The sequence below is a fragment of the Rattus rattus genome, chromosome 12 (assembly GCF_011064425.1).
Source record: "Rattus rattus isolate New Zealand chromosome 12, Rrattus_CSIRO_v1, whole genome shotgun sequence".
NCBI lineage: Eukaryota > Metazoa > Chordata > Mammalia > Rodentia > Muridae > Rattus > Rattus rattus.
Genome location: NC_046165.1, coordinates 90773146 through 90791956, shown reverse-complemented (window position 1 = coordinate 90791956; position 18811 = coordinate 90773146). Strand labels below are relative to the sequence as shown.

Here is an 18811-nt window from a genome sequence, read left to right as displayed (position 1 = left end):
AGTCTGCCCCTTTCTTAAAGAAAAAAAAAAAAACCAACAAAAACAAAAATCAATTCTAGAATAGGCTCTAACTTTATTAGACTTGGAATGTCTTAAAGCTCTATTATTAGCAAAAGAGAATTCAGTAAAATTGGCGACGACCTGCGCTCTGAATCACCTCGTGGGGAGTAAGTGCCCAGTGCTGGTTTGATGAAAGCAGAGCCTTACCTGGCTCGGAGGTCAGCCACTTGGTCAGTCATCTGCCCTAGCATCTTGCAGGTTCCTAGGATCTCCCTGCGTTCCTTGCCTGCACAAAGTTCACCAACTTTTCCAGCTTCGTCCAAGATCTGCCTGATGGCCTGCTCACCGGCGTCCCCTAAAACCGTGAGATAGTCAGTACCTACACTGTGGGACATCAGTTATCCAGAGAGATCCCCTCATAAGTCATTCCATTCATGAAGGAATACGTAACCTGACCGCTACAGCCATACCCTGCCTCACAGCCACAAGGTGAGGCTCCACCCTGTGAAGGGAGATATGCAGTGGCTTTGCCATGAGTACCAGGGCGAGGAGAAATGGTCTCCTAATTCAACAGGACTTAGGCCCTCCAACTTCCACTAGGCCTTTCACGTGTGCTCCATCTAAAGTGGGATGAATATTAAATTAGAAAAGCCATATAGCCAAAGACCTGGCTGGGTCTCATCTTTACATATGCAGCTTTACATCCAACATTCTGAACACACTGTACAATCTACTTAACTAAATACTTTGCTGACGTAAATGGTAGTAGCACGCCCAACGGGGACCAAGAGAAGTATTTACTCAGAATAGCAACCTGCCTGCTTCAGGGAGTCGTTAAACGGTGAAGCAGTAACTTTTCAAAGAGCAGCTCAGCTCAGTCTATTTACTCACACTGAGAGATGAGACAAGTTCTGGGCCTTTGTCCTTCAAGGCCAGGCATGTTTTAATTTCTCAGAACTAAGGCAGGATGCTCAATTACTCAGGATGGGGAGACTGTGGATTTTAACTGCTTATTGTTCAGAAAAGGACTGCAGAGTTACCTGGGGAGGCGTTGGGGTCACGGAGCCAACCTTTGGCCTGGTTCAGTTTCGAGTCTATGGAGGCCAGCGCTCTCTTCATGGCTTCAGTGTCCTTTGGAAGAGAAATGCACAGCTCTTATCTGTTCTGTATCGTGGTCTCTCAGGTTTTACAGAGAAGAAGTTACAGCACTAACACACGACAGCTCAGGTAGTCCTGCAACAGCCTTAAATAATCTCACCACACCACAAGTCTAGTGTCTGTCAAAATGCAACATGTTGCATGCAAATCTTCAGTTAATTCTATTCTGCCTCCTGGTGTCTCCATTGCTAAAATTGCAAAAGCTTAAAAAACTGCTCAAGCCAAAAAATGTCTAATGTCATCAGCAGGAAAAAGCCCTGCAGCCTCGTGCTTCGTTGTCAGCGTTCCCACTGGTCCAGACCCAGTGGGAGCCCTTGTGGCATGTCAGCATCCAGGCCTTGCGGGAGCCCCCCTGCTCTACGTGAGCCTTATTAGTACGTGGAGCCACCAAGCACAGTTCTCATTTCTCTTTATGAAATGCACACACGCAAACACTGGATGGTAATTCATTATATTTCATAAATCAAAAAACTTGGAGCTACTCATTGGGAAAAATAAGTAAGACAGAATTAATGAACCATTTTGTTTTGGTTCTCAAAATAAACCTCTGAAAGTTTTACAGGAAGAAAGCGCACTGCTGGCCTTCCCTGCTGTCCCTCACTTGTCATCCTTTGATCCCTCACCACCCAAACAAATGGATCTCAGTTATCGATCATAACCAGGACTCACGATGATAGGAATAAAACCAACAGAATCTGCTGGGATGTCACCAGAAAATGACCAATTAAGAGAAAGAGAATGTAAGACAGGGTCCCTTTATGTAGCTCTGGATGGACAAACTTGCTACGTCAACCAGGCTGCCCTTGTCAACACAAAAACTGTCTGATTAAAGGTATGCGCCATGACTCCCAGCTTAACTTATAACACATAAAAAACAAATGACAATGAAACAAAGTTCCATGAGCCAATCTTAGAATTGGGAGATTCCCCCCCCATCTGTCTGTCTGTCTGTCTCTGCATTTCCACCCCGTTCTCCCCACCCACAGGGGTATAACTGCATAGCCCTAGTTCCCTGGAACTCATCACAGAGACGAGGCTACTTCGCAGTGATCTGCCTGCCTCTGCTTCTGCCTCACAACTTCTGGGATCGAAGATGTGTGCTACATCTGGCCCTAGATTGGCCATCTCTACTAACATCTTAAAAAACAATCTTTCTCCTTTTTTGCACCAGAGGACTGACTCCCAGAGAGTCAACCCATCAAAGCATAATGTTAACCTCTTTAAATTCTAGGTACGCCTCATCCCTAAACATTCTTCAATTTCCAGTCCTGCAGGGGTTGTACCACCAAGCTTCCACAAGGGGGCACAAAGCACATCCCTACTTCCAAGCCAAAGAGCCACCACTGTAACACAAAAAGAACAGGCAACATTCACAGGGCTGAAAACCCCGAAATACCTACTCAAATGATAGACTCTCTGCTTTCAGACTTCTTTTTCTCTCATCTAAAAAGATAGAGAGTGCGCTCTCATCCTAACTTTATTCTCGGTCACAGCAACAAAAAGGTCAGCTAGGCTACTGGGTGGTGGGGTAGGGGTACTAAGTTATATGGAACTGTGACAGCTGCCAATATTAGGCCACATCAGGCAAATCCAGTCCACAGCCGGCTTACAGCTAGTAAACCCGGAGAACAGGGTCTTCAGGTGACTTGTCCATACTGTTTAAATCTGTTTCTTTCCTCCACTTTGCTGCTGGGCTGTACAAGGATTTATACAGCAAAACTTGCCCCAGAACTGAATTCCAAATGAGAAAGACCTAAATGGATATCTTTTTAAGACTCTCGGGTAACTCCTAACTTCAAAACACTAGATAGCTTTCAGTATTTACCTACCATAAGTTACAAGGGTTTACAATTTGTCTAGGTGTGGAGTTGTTTATAATAACATTTCCATAACCTTGGAAAAGAGACATTGTGTCAAAGTGAAATTTAAAACTCTGTTAATAAACCTCTCTGTAATATGTTTATTTTGGGTGAGAAAGCTAATAAACACCTACATTTCGAAATCTAAGTATTTTAGCACTTATCTAGCAGTAATGGCTACCAGTTAGGAAGGCAACTTTGATTTCCTACACGGTAGCTGCTATCTTAGCCAGTTTCCCCTTCGATTACTTCATTGAATCTCAAGTTGAAATGTAATTTTGTCTTACAAATTAAGAAACAAGGACTTAGGACCGTTTGACCTTAAGCTTGCTGAATCCAACCTCTTATTTTATATCACATGAAACTCAATATTTTTTTCTTTTTTCCCAAAGAAAGTTGCCACAAACTTTTGGACCAGTCAGCACAACTCCACCTTGTCAGTCCAGGCTCTGGCTAACACTTCTCTAAAGAGAAGCCCCAACTCAAACACACAATGTGCGCTAACACAAGCGGCTGCTTTTATTTTCCCATGTCCCGAAATGGATTGAAACACAATGCAGAGACAAGCTTTGCTCTAATCAGCATCCTCGAACATCATCTTTTCTCTCCAGTAAACTCAGCAGCCCTTCATGATGAAGAAAGACTGTGATTCCCAGGAAGAGGGTAATTTTCATCTGAGTAGATCTGACAACACCGGGAAATTAAAATTAGCAGATGCTTGTTTCCCCTACACTGAACCAAGGGCAACTATGGAAGGAGGCTGCAATTTTTTTTAATGTATTTAGCTGTTTTCCCTGCACGTATGTTTGTGCACTGAGTGCATGTCTGGTGCCTATGAAGGCCAGAAGAGGGCATCAGATCCCCTGGCACTGGAGTTACAGACAGTGCTGAGCTGCCATGTGGGTGCTGGGAATTGAACCGGAGGCTTCGGGAAGAGTAGACAATGTCCTGAATCACTGGGCCACCTCTCCAGTCCTGAAGCTGCTTTTTTTTTTTTTTAAGATTATTTGTTTATTTGTTTGTTTATTTTATATATGAGTACACTGTAGCTGTCTTCAGACACACCAGAAGAGGGCATCGAATCCCATTACAGATGGTTGTGAGCCACCATGTGGTTGCTGGGATTTGAACCCAGGACCTCTGGAAGAGCAGTCAGTGCTCTTAATCGCTGAGCCATCTCTCCAGCCCCACTAAAGCTGCATTTTTAAACCTGGGAATTGCAGTTAGTTTCTAGGTGGTGGTGGTTGTTGCTGCTGCTGATGCTGTTGTTGCTGTTGCTCCTGCTGCTGCTGTTATAATCTTCTCTATTACTTTTGTGTATGTGAGTGGGTGACAATGTTCCACAGCGTACGTGTGAAGGTCAGAGGACAGTTCACTGGAGTCAGTACTCCGACAATTCCAGGGATCCGACTCCCATCATGAGACCAGCAGAAACTCATTCACCCTCTGAGTCATCTTTCTACCCCTCTGATTTTAAAGCATGTGATTTAGGCAGTTATAAAAATTTATATCTGTTACTTACAAGACCTTAAGTTCTTTTTTGAGCAGAGCTGCTAATAATCACTTAAACACATTACAGTTTAGTCATTGCTATTAAAAAGTGTTTATAGACACATATTTTTTGTCTCCAAAGAATCTCACACAATATTTTTAAAGGGCATCCTGTCTTAATCAATGAAAATGCACTAGCAGAAGATATAATATCAACAGATTCCATAAGCACTAAAACCGGAAGTCAGTTTGAAGAAATGTGTGCGTGCGTGCGTGCGTGTGTGTGTGTGTGTGTGTGTGTGTGTGTATGATAAAAATAATTACAATCTGTAGTCAGCCATACTGTGTCCCACAAAGCATTTTAAGCCTTGTCATGTAAGTATTTAGAAAAGGAAAGAAAACACTGTACCTCTATTCTTCTCCATAAACATTCAAATTGGGAAAAGAAAAAAGTCAACATCAATTTCCACTGTGGTTTTTACTATTGTAGTTTGGGGCAATTATTTATTTTGTTTCTGTTTTACTGAGATAATATCTATCAAATAGCCCAGGCTGGACTGAAATTCACTGAGTAGATCAAGCTGGCCTCAAACTTAAGGTCCAGGGTTGGGGATTTAGCTCAGTGGTAGAGCGCTTGCCTAGGAAGCGCAAGGCCCTGGGTTCAGTCCCCAGCTCCGAAAAAAAAGAAAAGAAAAAAAAAAAATAAGATCCTCTTACCTTTGTCTCCTGAATGCTTACAATTACAATTATTTGCCACCATGCCAGGCCCCAAACTGTTTTTCATTTGTGTGGATGTGTGTGTGCGTGTGCAATGCGTGTGCGTGTGCATGTGTGTGTGTGCGTGTGTGTGTATGGATGTGCATGTGTGTATGGATGTGCGTGTGCGTGTGTGTGTGTGTGTGTGTGTGTGTGCGCGCGCGCGGTTGTTCAGGATTAAACCTTCAGGGTCCTAGCAGTCTCCACCATATAACTAAAGGTGGAAGGACATCCAAAATGAAAACAAAGTATATTTTGTCAAACAAAGAACTGACAGACTGTTAAACTTTAATACACACATTCAGGCCTCAAGGATACCTGTGAATAATACTGAGATTCTCCCTGGAGGCAATCAAGAATAACCACAGTTAGACAAGTGGAGTTCAGCACTCTAGAGGCAGAAGCAGGAGGGTTTCTGTAAGTTCTAAGCCTACCTGGTCTATATAGAAAGTTCCAGGACAGCCAGGACTACATAGAGATACCCGGTCTCAAATAATAATAATAATGATAAAATAATTTAGGAAGAAAAGCAAAGTCCTACAATGCTAGCTAGTACTTTTAAGTTAAGAATTTTAAATATGGGGTTGAGAGATGGCTCAGTGGTTAAGAGCACTGACTGCTCTTCCAGAGTTCATTTCCCAGCAACAACATGGTGGCTCACAACCATCTGTGATGTGATCTTGGTGCCCTCTTCTGGCGAACAGGCATATATGCGGGCACAACACTGTATACATAATAAATAAAACTTTAAAAAAAATAATAATAATTTTAAATATGGAATCTATTGCCCAGCCCTCTTTTCTCTCTTATGCCAAATGCTTATCTCCTCATTCCACCTCATTTCTGATTCCATTTCTACAAGCATCACACAATGTTTTGAACATTGTTCAGGAAAGAACAAATTGACCAATGCATAATCCTATGATTTTAAATAGTTCCCTTCTCTGCACTTGGCTTCTCCTCTCTGATAAAAGCTTCACAACTCTAAATACCTACACCAGTTATGAGCACACTCACAGATGGACCAGCTGAGGATAACCTAGATCAGATGAGAAACACCAATTCCTCCTTGAGAGGTAAACAAAACAACCTGATCTTTTTAAAAGTAATCAAAATTAAATTCAACCCTTAAATCCCAATGGTCTGCAGTGAGGATGTCACAGGACAGCACAATCTAACCAGTATTTCCTTCTTGTTATAAAGTACAATAATCTCACGTGGAAGGCACCCTAGTCAGTCACTAGCATCCCTCACAGGCCTAGAGCCCAGCAGGAGCCTCACCACAACAACCAATCCTGAGTTAGAGCCCAATGGCTCAACATGGAAAGCTACCTCTCTAAGGCTCAAAGAGATCTGAGCAAAAAAGTGCTTTGGTTTGTCTCTCATCTCCCAGCATGCATCGAGATACAGGTAATATAAATGATTTTTAAAAGACTAAGTACAGAGCTTCAAATTTGCAGAGTAAAATAAGGGTTATATTTAACTCAAGTTCTTTTGAGTCATAACACTGTCCCAGGAAAACGCTGGCTTCACTTTAATGATCACTGTAAGTGACTGCTGCATTTAAAGGATAGTTTTACTGTCAACAGAAATGAAGTTGTGAAGTCACTATTAGATGTGTGGGTCTGTTAGTTGGGTGTAGGTGTGAAGGCACACTATTCAGCTATGCCTTGCCTCGTCAAAATCTGACCTTATTCGGAAGACGTATTTTTACCGAGAATTCGTTCCACTTACTTTCTTCCCCCACCTTTCTAGAGGAACCTTCACTTTCCAGGAGAACACTGCACCAAGGGGGAAGCATGAAACAAGCACGGGAAGACAAAGTTAATCACTTATCGGAGGGACAGGAGGTGGGGAAAGACAGCACTGAACAGGATGGGAACCTGGTGGCAACAGACAGACCCCGGATCTACTACTTCACTGTTTATAGTCAGAAAAGGAAGATTCAGAATCCTGCTAAAAAAAATAAAATAAAACAAAATAAAAAAGCTTTTTTTAATTAAAAAAAAAAAAGCAACTGTCCATTTTCAGAGCAAAATTTCTTTTCCTAAATACTCTTCTAACTACTAAAGAGTTTACACATAGGGGTAAGTAAAGATAAACCAGGAAGGCAGCAGGGCTGGAAGAGGCTCATCATGTGTATCTTTTTATACTATTTTGATTTTTTAATCAAGTATATAACAAAAGCAGGCAGATTAGTAAGTTCTTGTTTACTCGAATGCCATGTATTTGAGCGTCTTTTGGCTGAGCAGACTTAATTTATCCTCACTCTTGAGGAAGTTCATTTTACTTTATGTTAATTAATTAGCCAGCTTCTTCCAGGGCAATGAATATGGGACAGTTAAAAGGACCAGGTCTATTTCTATTTCCCTTGTCCGTCCTGCCCAAGTTCAAGATCCTACTACTGAAAGCCAACGAAACTCATCTAGGTTTTGCTTGCTTGTTCTTTAAAAAGCATTTCTTGATGCCAGTTGCACAAAATAAACTCAGTAACGTGTGTTCACTAACTGAGAGATTACTTTTCCCCCAAAAAAAAGGTTACAATTAGCTGCCTGTTCTTCCTTACTAGTTTCTCATCTGCTAGAAGCAAAGAAAAGAGATTTGGTTAGGGGACATGAAATCACTGAATTATGGCTGATTCACATCTTAGGCAACAGCAACAGAACATGAGGAAAGCCACCAACTCAAGGGGGAGAAAAAAAAATCACTATTCTTTACTTCCTGTCCTCTTTGGTGTTGGTAGTGCAAACTCTCTAGCTTATCCATTTTTGTTGCTGGCAAAACCTTCAGCACCACATCTCCAAAAGCAAAATGTGAAGGCCCAGAGAGAGGGCTGTTAGGCGAGGCACAGAGATGCATCACCCCAAGTCTTCCTTCCCGAGAGAGGGTCCGCAGGGAGCTGGCCCAGCTACCTAGAAAAATGTGCCCTTCCAATGAGGCTACTGGGGATGAATGGGCCAAAACTAATTTTAGGGGCCCCGCTCAGAGAGATAAAAGCACCTACCAAACGTAGAAAGCCTGATATGCCGTAGCAATCTTTTCTGTCTTGTCGCACCCACCCAAAAACACCAACTCAATAGGACACAAAGTCAGGCTTCCCAGCACAGCCCAGATTTCCACATTAAATCGTATTCTGACACATACCCCAGCACAGTGTTACACACCGGCACACGGAATAAGGCATGGCACACGGCACGAGAAAGCCCCACAGACATGCTTTTTCTCTTTTTAAGCAAGAAAGGAACTGAATGAAGGGCAAGAGAAAGCTTACCTTCTAAGCTCGAGAAAAAGAGTAAAACAAACAAGAGAACGACAACAAAAAGAAGATGCACAAAGAAGTCATTGGGAAGTAAAGTTATCACGCAAAAGCAAAATCAAATATCAAGAACTTATAAAATTTAAAATATAATTTTACAACCCGCTGGAGAACACGCTATCAAAGAGGGACCACCTCTGAGAATGAATCTACACTATACTCAAAAGTAAACTGGTTATATTCAGTTAAGTCAGCTTTCTGAACGGCAGGACTGAGGACAGTAGGCCCCAGATCCGACCTTACCTCCTCTGAGGTCCTGAAGGGAGGGGAGCAGCCCTAATGAGCACCCAACAAAGTCATTATAAAGTCACTGTTAACAGCCAGCTGGGTGACCTCGGTGACAGCATGTCGGTCACACATAGGAAAGCTAGACCCCGGAGTTGGGGCATTTCCCACAACTGCCTACATCCTGCACTTCTCTAGGGCAAGTATAAAACAAAATGCCTTGGCTTCCTCAAACCTGGAAGATTTGCCATTGCACAGGAGTAAGTAGACCAGAGTGGCAACTTCTCCACATAGGCTCTAAAAGGAACCCAGAGTACTGGACTCCCTCTGCAGTCTGAGTATCCCAAGAAGGCAAAGGGACTGGAAAACTGACCAACAAATACGAAGACCAATATTTTAATTATACTTTCCTCAGGAAAAAACAGAGATCGAGCAACACATCTAAAAATTCTGAGAGTTTCCTCTGCTCACTCCTCTTAATCAAGGGTGGCTAAGGGTAAGCCTTGCATGAAGTACGTAATTATGGGCATTGTCTCTGTCTTTCTTAAGTTACCTGGCAACAATCACCCATGTAAAAAACAAGGAGCCCACCTAGGGAAGTAGGATACCAAGTCCTCTACCAGCCCAACCAATGAGAATTGAGCCTGAAGGAAGGCTACACCCCTCAGCCTTATACCAGTTCTCACCCTATGCCTGTTCAGTCCACCTTGGAACAAAGAAAATGTATACGGTGACAGGCAATGGATAAAATGAGTGAGCGAGAAATTATGTCCATAATATCTGTGTATTTTTATAAAACACTACTCAAGACAGTACTAATCACAATCTCCCAGGAGAGCAGACGTTGGCATTTTCATGATCTCTCCTCTAGTCAGACTCACCTTGCTGGCCCAGGCGTCTTCATCCCAGGAGGTGAGTTGTAACACACGAATGATCTCATTAATTTCAGCACTCATCTTTCCTACAGTAAAATTTCGATTTTTCAGAGCTTCTTCTATTCCTTGGTTTTTTGAGTTTTTGGTTGTAACAAAGATCTTCATGGCTATAAAAATAAACAAACGGTCATAATTTGATCTTTTGAAAATCAATGTTGAGGTCACAGGTAGGAGGTGGGGGTCATTTCTCTTCTTTGACCATCTGGGTTGGCGCCAGGCAGTCTGAGCCATTTAATCTTGTTGCGTCCTACAAGTCACAGATGATGCTCCGCACTCTAAACATAGGTTTTTGGTCCTCTAGTGTCTTTAAAAGAACATTAACACAGTCACTGCAAAGCTGCTGATAAAGTTCCAGTATCAGCAGCTTTCGTTGTTATACACTGACACTCGGTCAGCACAAATTCCTTTGTCAGTTAACGCAGAAAGAGAGAAAGAACATTCAAGATGGTGACTAAATTAACAGTTAACACTCAACCACACTTCATCTTCACCCAGTCTAAAGGACATGCACCAGAGCCGCAAAGGCCCAAACTCCTAACTCCTCGTGCCCTATAAATGAAGCAGGAAGTACCTGAAATGAGAACAGGAAGCAGCTCTTTGACAGTGTTCATTGAGTTCACCAGCATCACACGGTGTTCCTGATGAGTCAACTCCTGCTGTCTCTCATCGATCATTTTGGCCATCTTCGTCATTCCTGGGACACGAAGCAATTATGCAGGGTGAGTGGTGAGACAAACCAGAAGCTGGCCTTTCTACTAAATCCGTTATGAATTACTACAAAAATCCTAACCTACCATCTGCCTACTTAAAGACAGACATTGGAACAAACTAGCATCTATGCAATGCTATAGTTTTCAGTGAAGGTGATTTATTAAAGGAAAATCCTAAATGTAACCATTCTCATACTGTATACACACCGACTTCATGACGTCCATCTGGCTACTGTGCTGTGTTACACAAGAACCTCAGGGATTGCATTCTGAGAACAACAGGGCTGGGTTGGGTCGGGTGGTTTGTCTGTCTGACATGCGCTTATCTGTATATTGGAGAACACATGTTGTACACTGGAGAACACACGTGTGGCAAGGTGAGCTGTAGACGCAGGTCAGAGGTTGCTTGCAGGAGTTACTTCTCCCCCTCTACCATGCTGGTTCTGGGAAGGGAACTCAGGCAGACCTGGCAGTAAGAATCTTTACCCAATGAGCCTTTACCTTGGTAATGTGTTTTTGAAGTTGGTCCAAAATAATATTAAAATTAGAATCAAAATAGAAATATTATAAAAAGTACAGCTTTCTAAGCATATGGTGTTTTGGAACCAATCTGTTAGCACTTTGTTTACTTTGGTTACTATGCAAAAGTGCTACATGACTTCTGGACTGCATTCATTTATTTACAGATATGTGTAATGAGAGGACACACCCATGTGCCACAGTGTACGTGCAGAGGTCAGTGGACAACGTAGGGGTCAGTTCTCTCTTATCATGTGGCTCCCAGGATAGAACTTGGGTCGACAGGCTTGGATCCAAGTGCTTCTATCTTCTCACTGGCTAGCTATATGATTTTTGTTTTAAGCTTTGATTGTCAAATTATCCCTAAGATTTCATAAGTAGCTTTATAGGCCATCAAGACAAAGGACAGGCAGAAAGCTGGGCTGCTTCTGCTTCGCCCTGAGTGCCTTATTTTTGTTAGATTTTGCATAAAGGTATACGAGGAAAACAGACCTTTTATCCAGTGTTACAAGAATCCAGGTCTTAGCTAGGGGTGTACCACTTGCCTACGAAGCTGGCGTTAATCTCTAATACTCCTGAATATACCCCAGCCAGCACACTAGAGCCATGAAAACAGGGCATTTCCAGGTGATCCTCAACTCAGAAAATACAGTAAGTTCCAGGAACAAGCACACTGGACCCCCAGAAAGACATTGTTAAATAAATATCAACATTTCAACATTATCAACATTAAAAAATGATTCACACACACACAAAAAAAAAAAAAAAAAAAAAAAAAGATTCACGGGGCAGTAAACATTAAGCTGATCACCTATCAAGCCCTTTCAGTGACCATATTCATGCATATAAACTCTGGAGGACATGCTCTACCTATAAGAACACCTATCAAGCCCTTTCAGTGACCGTATTCGTGCGTATAGACTCTGGAGGACATGTTCTGTCTATAAGATCAAATGCTGGCATCTGTGTGGCTTGGGTATTCAATACTCAGACACCTAACAATCATTCCACAGTGATTGGCTGCAGCCACTCTTCTCTCCTTTGAGGCCTGAGCATCTCTCTGCAGCCTTGGGCTATGGCATAAGTCCATAATAGAAGGCAGCTAATTAGCAAGCTAAGAAATCATGGAGAGCTACCGGCCAGCTGGCAGACACTGAAGGAATGCTGTGTACTGCGGAATGGGAGGTCAGGACCGAGGGTGGCCTCCAGCATTACAGTGGCAGAAAAGTATTTCCTTCATTTCCCTCATCAGCGTTCACAAATCTGCTTTAATGTTGTTGACAGGGCTGGGATTTGTAGACAGCAGATAACAGACTTCAGAGACAGCAACACATCCTCAGCAGAAACCCATTAGCAACTCCATCCCCTGTTTTCTCCAAGTAAGGAGAGAGTAGCCTTTCCTCTCCAACCAACATGCTCAACTCATCCAACCTTTAATGTACAATTTAGGGTTTGCTCACCGGGCCCAAGGTTCTTTGTGTAAGTGACCAAGTCTTCCATAGTCTCCACTACCTCTGCCACTGTGAGGTATTCCAAAATTCCTTTGCAAACTCTTATAATTTTTCGAACCTGAAAAATATATTTAAGGACTCCATCACATTAATGAATAATACAAATCAGTGGTAATGGCACCAGAGCTAGACAGCTCTCCATGCGTTAGCATCCAAAATCATCCAGTGTTGCACTGCATGGTCTGCTTTTGTTTATTTACCTTTCTTTCTTCCTTCCTTTCTTTTTTTTATTTTGGTCTTTGGAGATAGTTTCTCCATGTAGCCCAAGCTGACCTGGAACTCACAGAGATCCTCCTTCCTCAGTCTCTGAGTGCTCAGATTAAAGGTGTGTGCCACCTGTAATATCTAGCTTCCATTATTACTTTTAAAATTACACTTTAGGGGCAGGAGAGATGACTCAGAGGGCAAGAATTCATGATGTTCTTCCAGAGGACCCCAGTTTGGTTCTTGGCACCCATATGTCAGGTGGCTCACAACTGCCTATAACTCTGGCCCTAGGAATCTGACACCCTCTTCTGATTTCCATGGGCACCCCTAAATATGCGCGCGCGCGCGCGCGTGTGTGTGTGTGTGTGTGTGTGTGTGTGTGTGTGTACATATCTAAAACTAGGCTGTTGTCTAAGGGAGGTCTTTGTGGGCCTCAGATTGCCTACCTCAGCCTCATCAAAGGTAAGCAGGAGGTCAGACGTTCCAGAGAGGATTCCCCTGGAGCCGTCGATGAGGTAATCCCGCGCAGGAACAGAGTATGGGTCTGACTGAAGCATCTGAGCTGCCTGAACAAGCTTGGTACAAGCATTCTCGACCCTAGGGGGGAGAATCTGGGTTAACTCCTTAGTGAAAGCAAACAGAAGACCATGATACACAAATACAAAAACATGTATCCATATATCCAAGCCAAAGACTCTCCCGCTCCACCAGCTGGGGCTTCTCCTCTCCTCCTCACCTCCAGCCCGCCCACCTCGGGCTGAATAGGGGGTTGGGGGCACTCAGTTCTCAGCTCTTCCAAGGTTTCCAAGGTTGCCTGAGAACCAAACAACCCCAGCCTTGTGAGAGGTCCCGGGACCCCTGAGCCAGCTTCGGCTGTCCGGCACCTCGGACTGTGCTTCCCCACGCCCCAAGCTGTGTCCTATGGCTACCCTACGGCCCTACGGCCCAATGGCCTAACACCCACAATGGCTGGGGTAAGCAGAGTCAACTCCGGCGTCCCACCTGCGGCAGCCACGCCCTGTGGCGGAGAGGACTCGGGACCCCCGTAACCCTACATCAGGCTCTTGACTCTACTTACTAAAATATATTCATTCATTCAACTATTCATTCATAAAAGGAGTGGGTTAAATCCTCTAATCTCATTTCAATAGACCCACTGTTTCCACTGAGTAACTTAAAGAGATAAGAAACAAATGACTTAAAATAATTTGCCAACATTACACATTCTTATCTGGAAAAAAAAGCCCTACTCAGAGCATTCTTTTGTGGGTCAAATGAAACAATACAAAAATCCTCACACATATGTTAGAAGTGTTACTGCTAACAGGAAGAATTAAACAAATAGGAAAATTTCAAAATATAAAAGAACTAGGCTATGAAAGATGTAAAAAGCATTATTATAAATAAAAAAACCCCACACTTTATTAAACTAACACGTAAACACTGGTACCCTAAAGCAGCACCTAATAATCCTAGTGAGAAACACAGCCCTACTATGCCGCCTGCCCTACCTTAATCCCCAGCCGCCCATCCGGCCCCTCCCCAGCTTTTCTACTCTTTTCTTTAAGACAGGATCTCACTGTGTACTTCAGGCCAGCCTTGAACTCACTGAGCAGCCATGGTCGGCTTTGAACCTGTGCTCCTCCAGCCCCCATCTTCCCAGCGGTGTAAGGATTACAGGCACACACCACCGAAGATGATCTGAAGTGGCTATCGATAAGGGTTAAAATCCTCAGGCCTGGGCTTGGAGAGATGGCTCAGCAATTAAGAGCACTTGCTAACACTGAAGAGGACCGAGGTTCAGTTCCCAGCATCCACATCAGGCAGCTCACAGTTGGCTGTAGCTTCCCTCCAAGGGATCACACACCCTCTTCCCATCTCCAAAAGCACCAGGAACACACATACATACAGGTAAAACATACGCGCATTTAAAATTATAATTAATCTAAAAGTAATTGTAAAGATGAATAAGAACCACTCCATTCTTTTATACCCTACACAGTAATTCACAATGTACTAGCCTACTACAGTGAGCGTATCCACCAGATGCTCAGTAAGGGGCTGGGTGCTGTCACTGTAATATGTAGCCCTGGTGCCATCTGCAAAAGTCATATGAGCTCACATTTTCACCACAATGGATCAGAGGGCAGAAACAGTTTTTACATCGTCAACAATATATGTAAAAAGTAAAATTAAAACTAAATAAATTAAAACTTTAAAATTTAAAGAGAAAGAAAAAAAAAAGCCTACCCTAAGGAATTCATAGTAGTTACTTAAAACTCATACTAGCACTTTGTTTGTTCTGAGACAGAGGAAGGAGACACGGTTTCTCTGTGTAGCCTTGGCTATCCCGGTACTCATTCTGTAGATCAGGCTGGCCTCAAACAAATAGTGATCCTCCTGCCTCTGTCTCCTGAGTGCTGGTATTAAAGGCTTGTGCCACTACTGACGGACTGTGGAGATGACTCAGTGGGGTGCCTGTCATTCAAGCATGCATGAGGACCTGAGTTCAGATCCCTACAGCCCACATAAGGGCCAGGCACACTGGAGCATATCTTTAACCCCAACACTGGGGAAGCAGACATAGGGCCCTTGGACCCCACTGTAAACTCCAAGCTGAGGAAGAGACCCTTTCCAAAGAAAACAAAACAAAACAAAACAACTCGCTGGAGGTGGCAGCACACACGTTTAATCCCAGCCCGGCTACTTGGCAAGTACCAGACAAGCCAGAGCAATGCACGAAGACCCTGTCTCAAAGGTAAGTAGTTAACTAACTAGTTAGTTAAGGTCATGAGCTGGTGACCAAACTAGGACCCACTGGGTAGAAGGAGAAACCAAGTCTCCAAAGCTGTCTTCTTATCTCCACATTCCCACCCACAAAAATAAGTCACCTGTTACAAGCAAACTCAAACACACTAAAAGGAACGACTTCAAAAGCACCACAGCAATAGCCACCCGACCACTGAAGAGCACAAGCTGCAGACTGCTTACGTGTCCCTCTCCGCTACCACAGATGCTGTCCCCCACCCTCCTTTACTTGATTGGCCTCCCCTTCTCCCGCTCAGTTTTAAGTGTCTCTTCCTTCAGGGAATTGTCACTTGCCTCCCAAATCTATAGGTGTCTTGTGTTCCCATAGAACTTCCCGGCTTCCTCTCACGACACTGTAAATTCAGGGCGGCAACATCAACACCTCATCCACCGCCACAGTTACTGTACTCACAGAACATATCGTCCACAAATGAGAAGTGCTCAGTAACTCTGTGATGGATACATCCTTACCAAGAGAAAGAGATGTAAGATCACCTGAGCAGGGTTGGGGATTTAGCTCAGTGGTAGAGCACTTGCCTAGGAAGCACAAGGCCCTGGGTTCGGTCCCCAGCTCCGGAAAAAAAAAAAAAACAAAAAAAAAAAGATCACCTGAGCCAAGGCAATCATCATACTTATTTGTTTAGCATTTTTTGAGACAGAGTTTTCCCATGTAGTCCAGGCTAGTCTTGAACTTGTAGCCTAGGCTGGCCTGGAACTCAGGATTCTCTAGTTTCAGAATTGCAGGGAATTGCAGTCATGTATCACTGTATCTAGCAGAAAATCATTAAATAGTCCCAAACTTGATTTCACTTCAAAGGAACTTGATCCTGGATGAGACTGTAGAAAATAAACAAGCGTGACAGAATGCAATTCCTGAGCTAGATCTACTCATAAAGATCCGGTTACTGTACACAACTATCAAACCTGAAGAAAGAATTTTAAATGCCAGGAGTAACTTATGGAGAGAAAACCTGGCAGGATGAGAAAATAACAGAAAAGGCTTGCCAAGAATCAAATTGATTCTCCACTAATGATTCTCTTGTGTGATAAAATGATAGGCAGAATAGACACGGTGCCATTTTTTACTACAATAAGATTCTCTGGTCAGTACATTAAATTTTAATCGCATTCATAAAAGCCAAACAAATCCCACTATGATTAACCACCAATCAGAAACAGGAGGAGCCCATCATGCTGGTGGAAAATGTTTTTATTTAAGCATTCTGTCTGCATGGCCTCTTAAAGAGTGACCTTCTACCTTGAAATAGAAACCTAAATTCTAGGGAATGACTGGAAATAAGATCAGTTTCCTAAATAATCTCATAACCTGACTATCTATGTCCTAACAATATTCATTTTCATAACTTAAACCAACCAACTAGTGCAAGCTGAGGCTTCTCTGCCTTTAAGTCTTCAACCTCAAGGAGCAGTGCTTATGATTTAGATCAAACAGACCAATGACAGTTTCATGGAATTCTTAACATAGACTCATGACTAAATACTTCCTTCCCAGAATATGCCCCATGTAAAATACTATAAAGAAGGTTCTAAGTGCCTCAGGTCTCAGTGATTTTAATTATCTCTAACCAAGCTGGTGTGAGTCTCTTTTTTTTCCTAATGCATGCTGGGTATCAGACATTCCTGTTATCACTCCCTCTGCCACTCAGTCACAAAGGCGATTCTCTCCATAGTGTCTGAGTTCCTTTTCAAGTAGCTCTCTCTTAAACATCCTTCTTCCTTAGCCCCCAGAGGGCTAGGATTACAGGTGTGTGGTCCAGGCTTGACTTCCAACTTTATTTTAAAACAACAGAAATAGACTCACTCTTGTGTAGCATCCCAGTAATAGCTAACATGTATTGCATCCTGGGGTTGCCATTTTGAAAGGTCAAGGATCCTCAGCCATTAGTCATCTAGAAACCTGAGTGAAGGCACAGGCACAGTAGCAGTTTTTAGAAAGGAGTAGAGAACACAGAGTTCAAAAAGAGACAGACTTCAATCCGGTTCAAGTAGCCAGGGCACAGCCCCAGCCCAAACGTATCACACCGTATCACATGCTGCATGACAATGCTAACTCGTGTTCCAACCCTGGCTTTACCTGCAAGCCTCTACAGTCCTCATCCGTGAAATGCCTAACTGCTTCTTCCCTGTACCTCCCTCAAGTCAACGCAATACATAGACTTCTCACTCTAAGATTTATCTTAGTTATGTATATATGGGGGGGAGGACATGGAGTCAAATCCACTAGAACCAGAGCTGCAGGTGACTGGGAGCTGCCTGGCACCATACTGGAAACCAACTAGAGCGGTACGCACTCTTAACCGCTACGCCATCTCTCGAGGCCCCTGTCATTCTCAGCAAGACCAAACCGCATGTGTACACCCAAAAGGAAAACTTTTGTCAATCAGACCACAGCAAAGCTAAGGGATAAAGTGGGTTTGGTTTGGTTTTGATTTAGTTCATTTATGAGTTATGTGTCTGCATCTCTTTGAGTGAATGTCACATGCATGTGGAACCTGTGGCAACCAGAAGGGCTAAGAACTGAATTTGGGTCCTCTGGAAGAGTAGTAAGCATATCAAAACCATCAAAGCTGTTTCTAAAAGCAAAAGCAAATGAATCCTTCTCTAATAAAGTAAGTGCAGCAAAGCTAAATCCCTCTCCCCCCTCTCCCCCTACCCCTATCCCTCCTCCTCCCTCTTCCCCTCCCTCTCTAACGCACACATGAGCACACACAGAGAGCTCAGCTCCCTAATTTCTTTTATTTCCAATGAGATCAGCTAACCCTGCAGACAGTTTTGGCCTCCCCCAAGAGATAACATAAGAGGAAGGTATTCTGGGAATGGGACTATTATAAACATCCCGGTCATCCAGGCTGTGTGTCCAAGTGCTGGTAAACAGCTAAGTTGAAATCATGTGAGTCATACCTTTGAATCCTTAACATGTCATGCTTTCTCTCCCACTCCCTCTCTCCTCTACCCCTTTTCAAATCTGTTGTCATTGCACAGAGAAGAGATTCTAAACCTTGCAAGGTTCCATGAAAAACTCTGTGACGCACAAGTCACAGACTCTGCTGTCCTTTTGTCTCAAGTCAGGGTTGGAGTACAGACATAATGAACAAATGTATTTTACAAGCACCCAGAGTTTTCAAATGTATGCTGATGCTATGTGATGTAAAAATTATTTTTAAACATTACTAAACTCTTTTTATCTTCTTTTTAAAATTTATTTATGTGAGTATATGGTTGCTGTCTTCAGACACACCAGAAGAGGGCATTAGATCTCATTACAGATGGTTGTGAGCCACCATGTGATTGCTGG

At 43.2% G+C, this 18811-nt stretch overlaps 1 protein-coding gene across 2 annotated transcripts in view; it reads right to left on the bottom strand.

Annotated features, from left to right (window-relative positions):
• Vcl (vinculin) overlaps window positions 1–18811 on the bottom strand; it is an 89703-nt gene that overhangs the window by 34363 nt on the left and 36529 nt on the right. For both annotated transcript variants that reach the window (XM_032917903.1, XM_032917904.1), the window contains exons 3-8: window positions 13134–13284; window positions 12430–12538; window positions 10312–10434; window positions 9687–9847; window positions 1041–1131; window positions 208–355 (exon numbers count right to left, since the gene is read on the bottom strand). In XM_032917903.1, the coding sequence (XP_032773794.1) occupies window positions 208–355; window positions 1041–1131; window positions 9687–9847; window positions 10312–10434; window positions 12430–12538; window positions 13134–13284 (783 nt within the window). The remainder of the gene's footprint in view (window positions 1–207; window positions 356–1040; window positions 1132–9686; window positions 9848–10311; window positions 10435–12429; window positions 12539–13133; window positions 13285–18811) is intronic.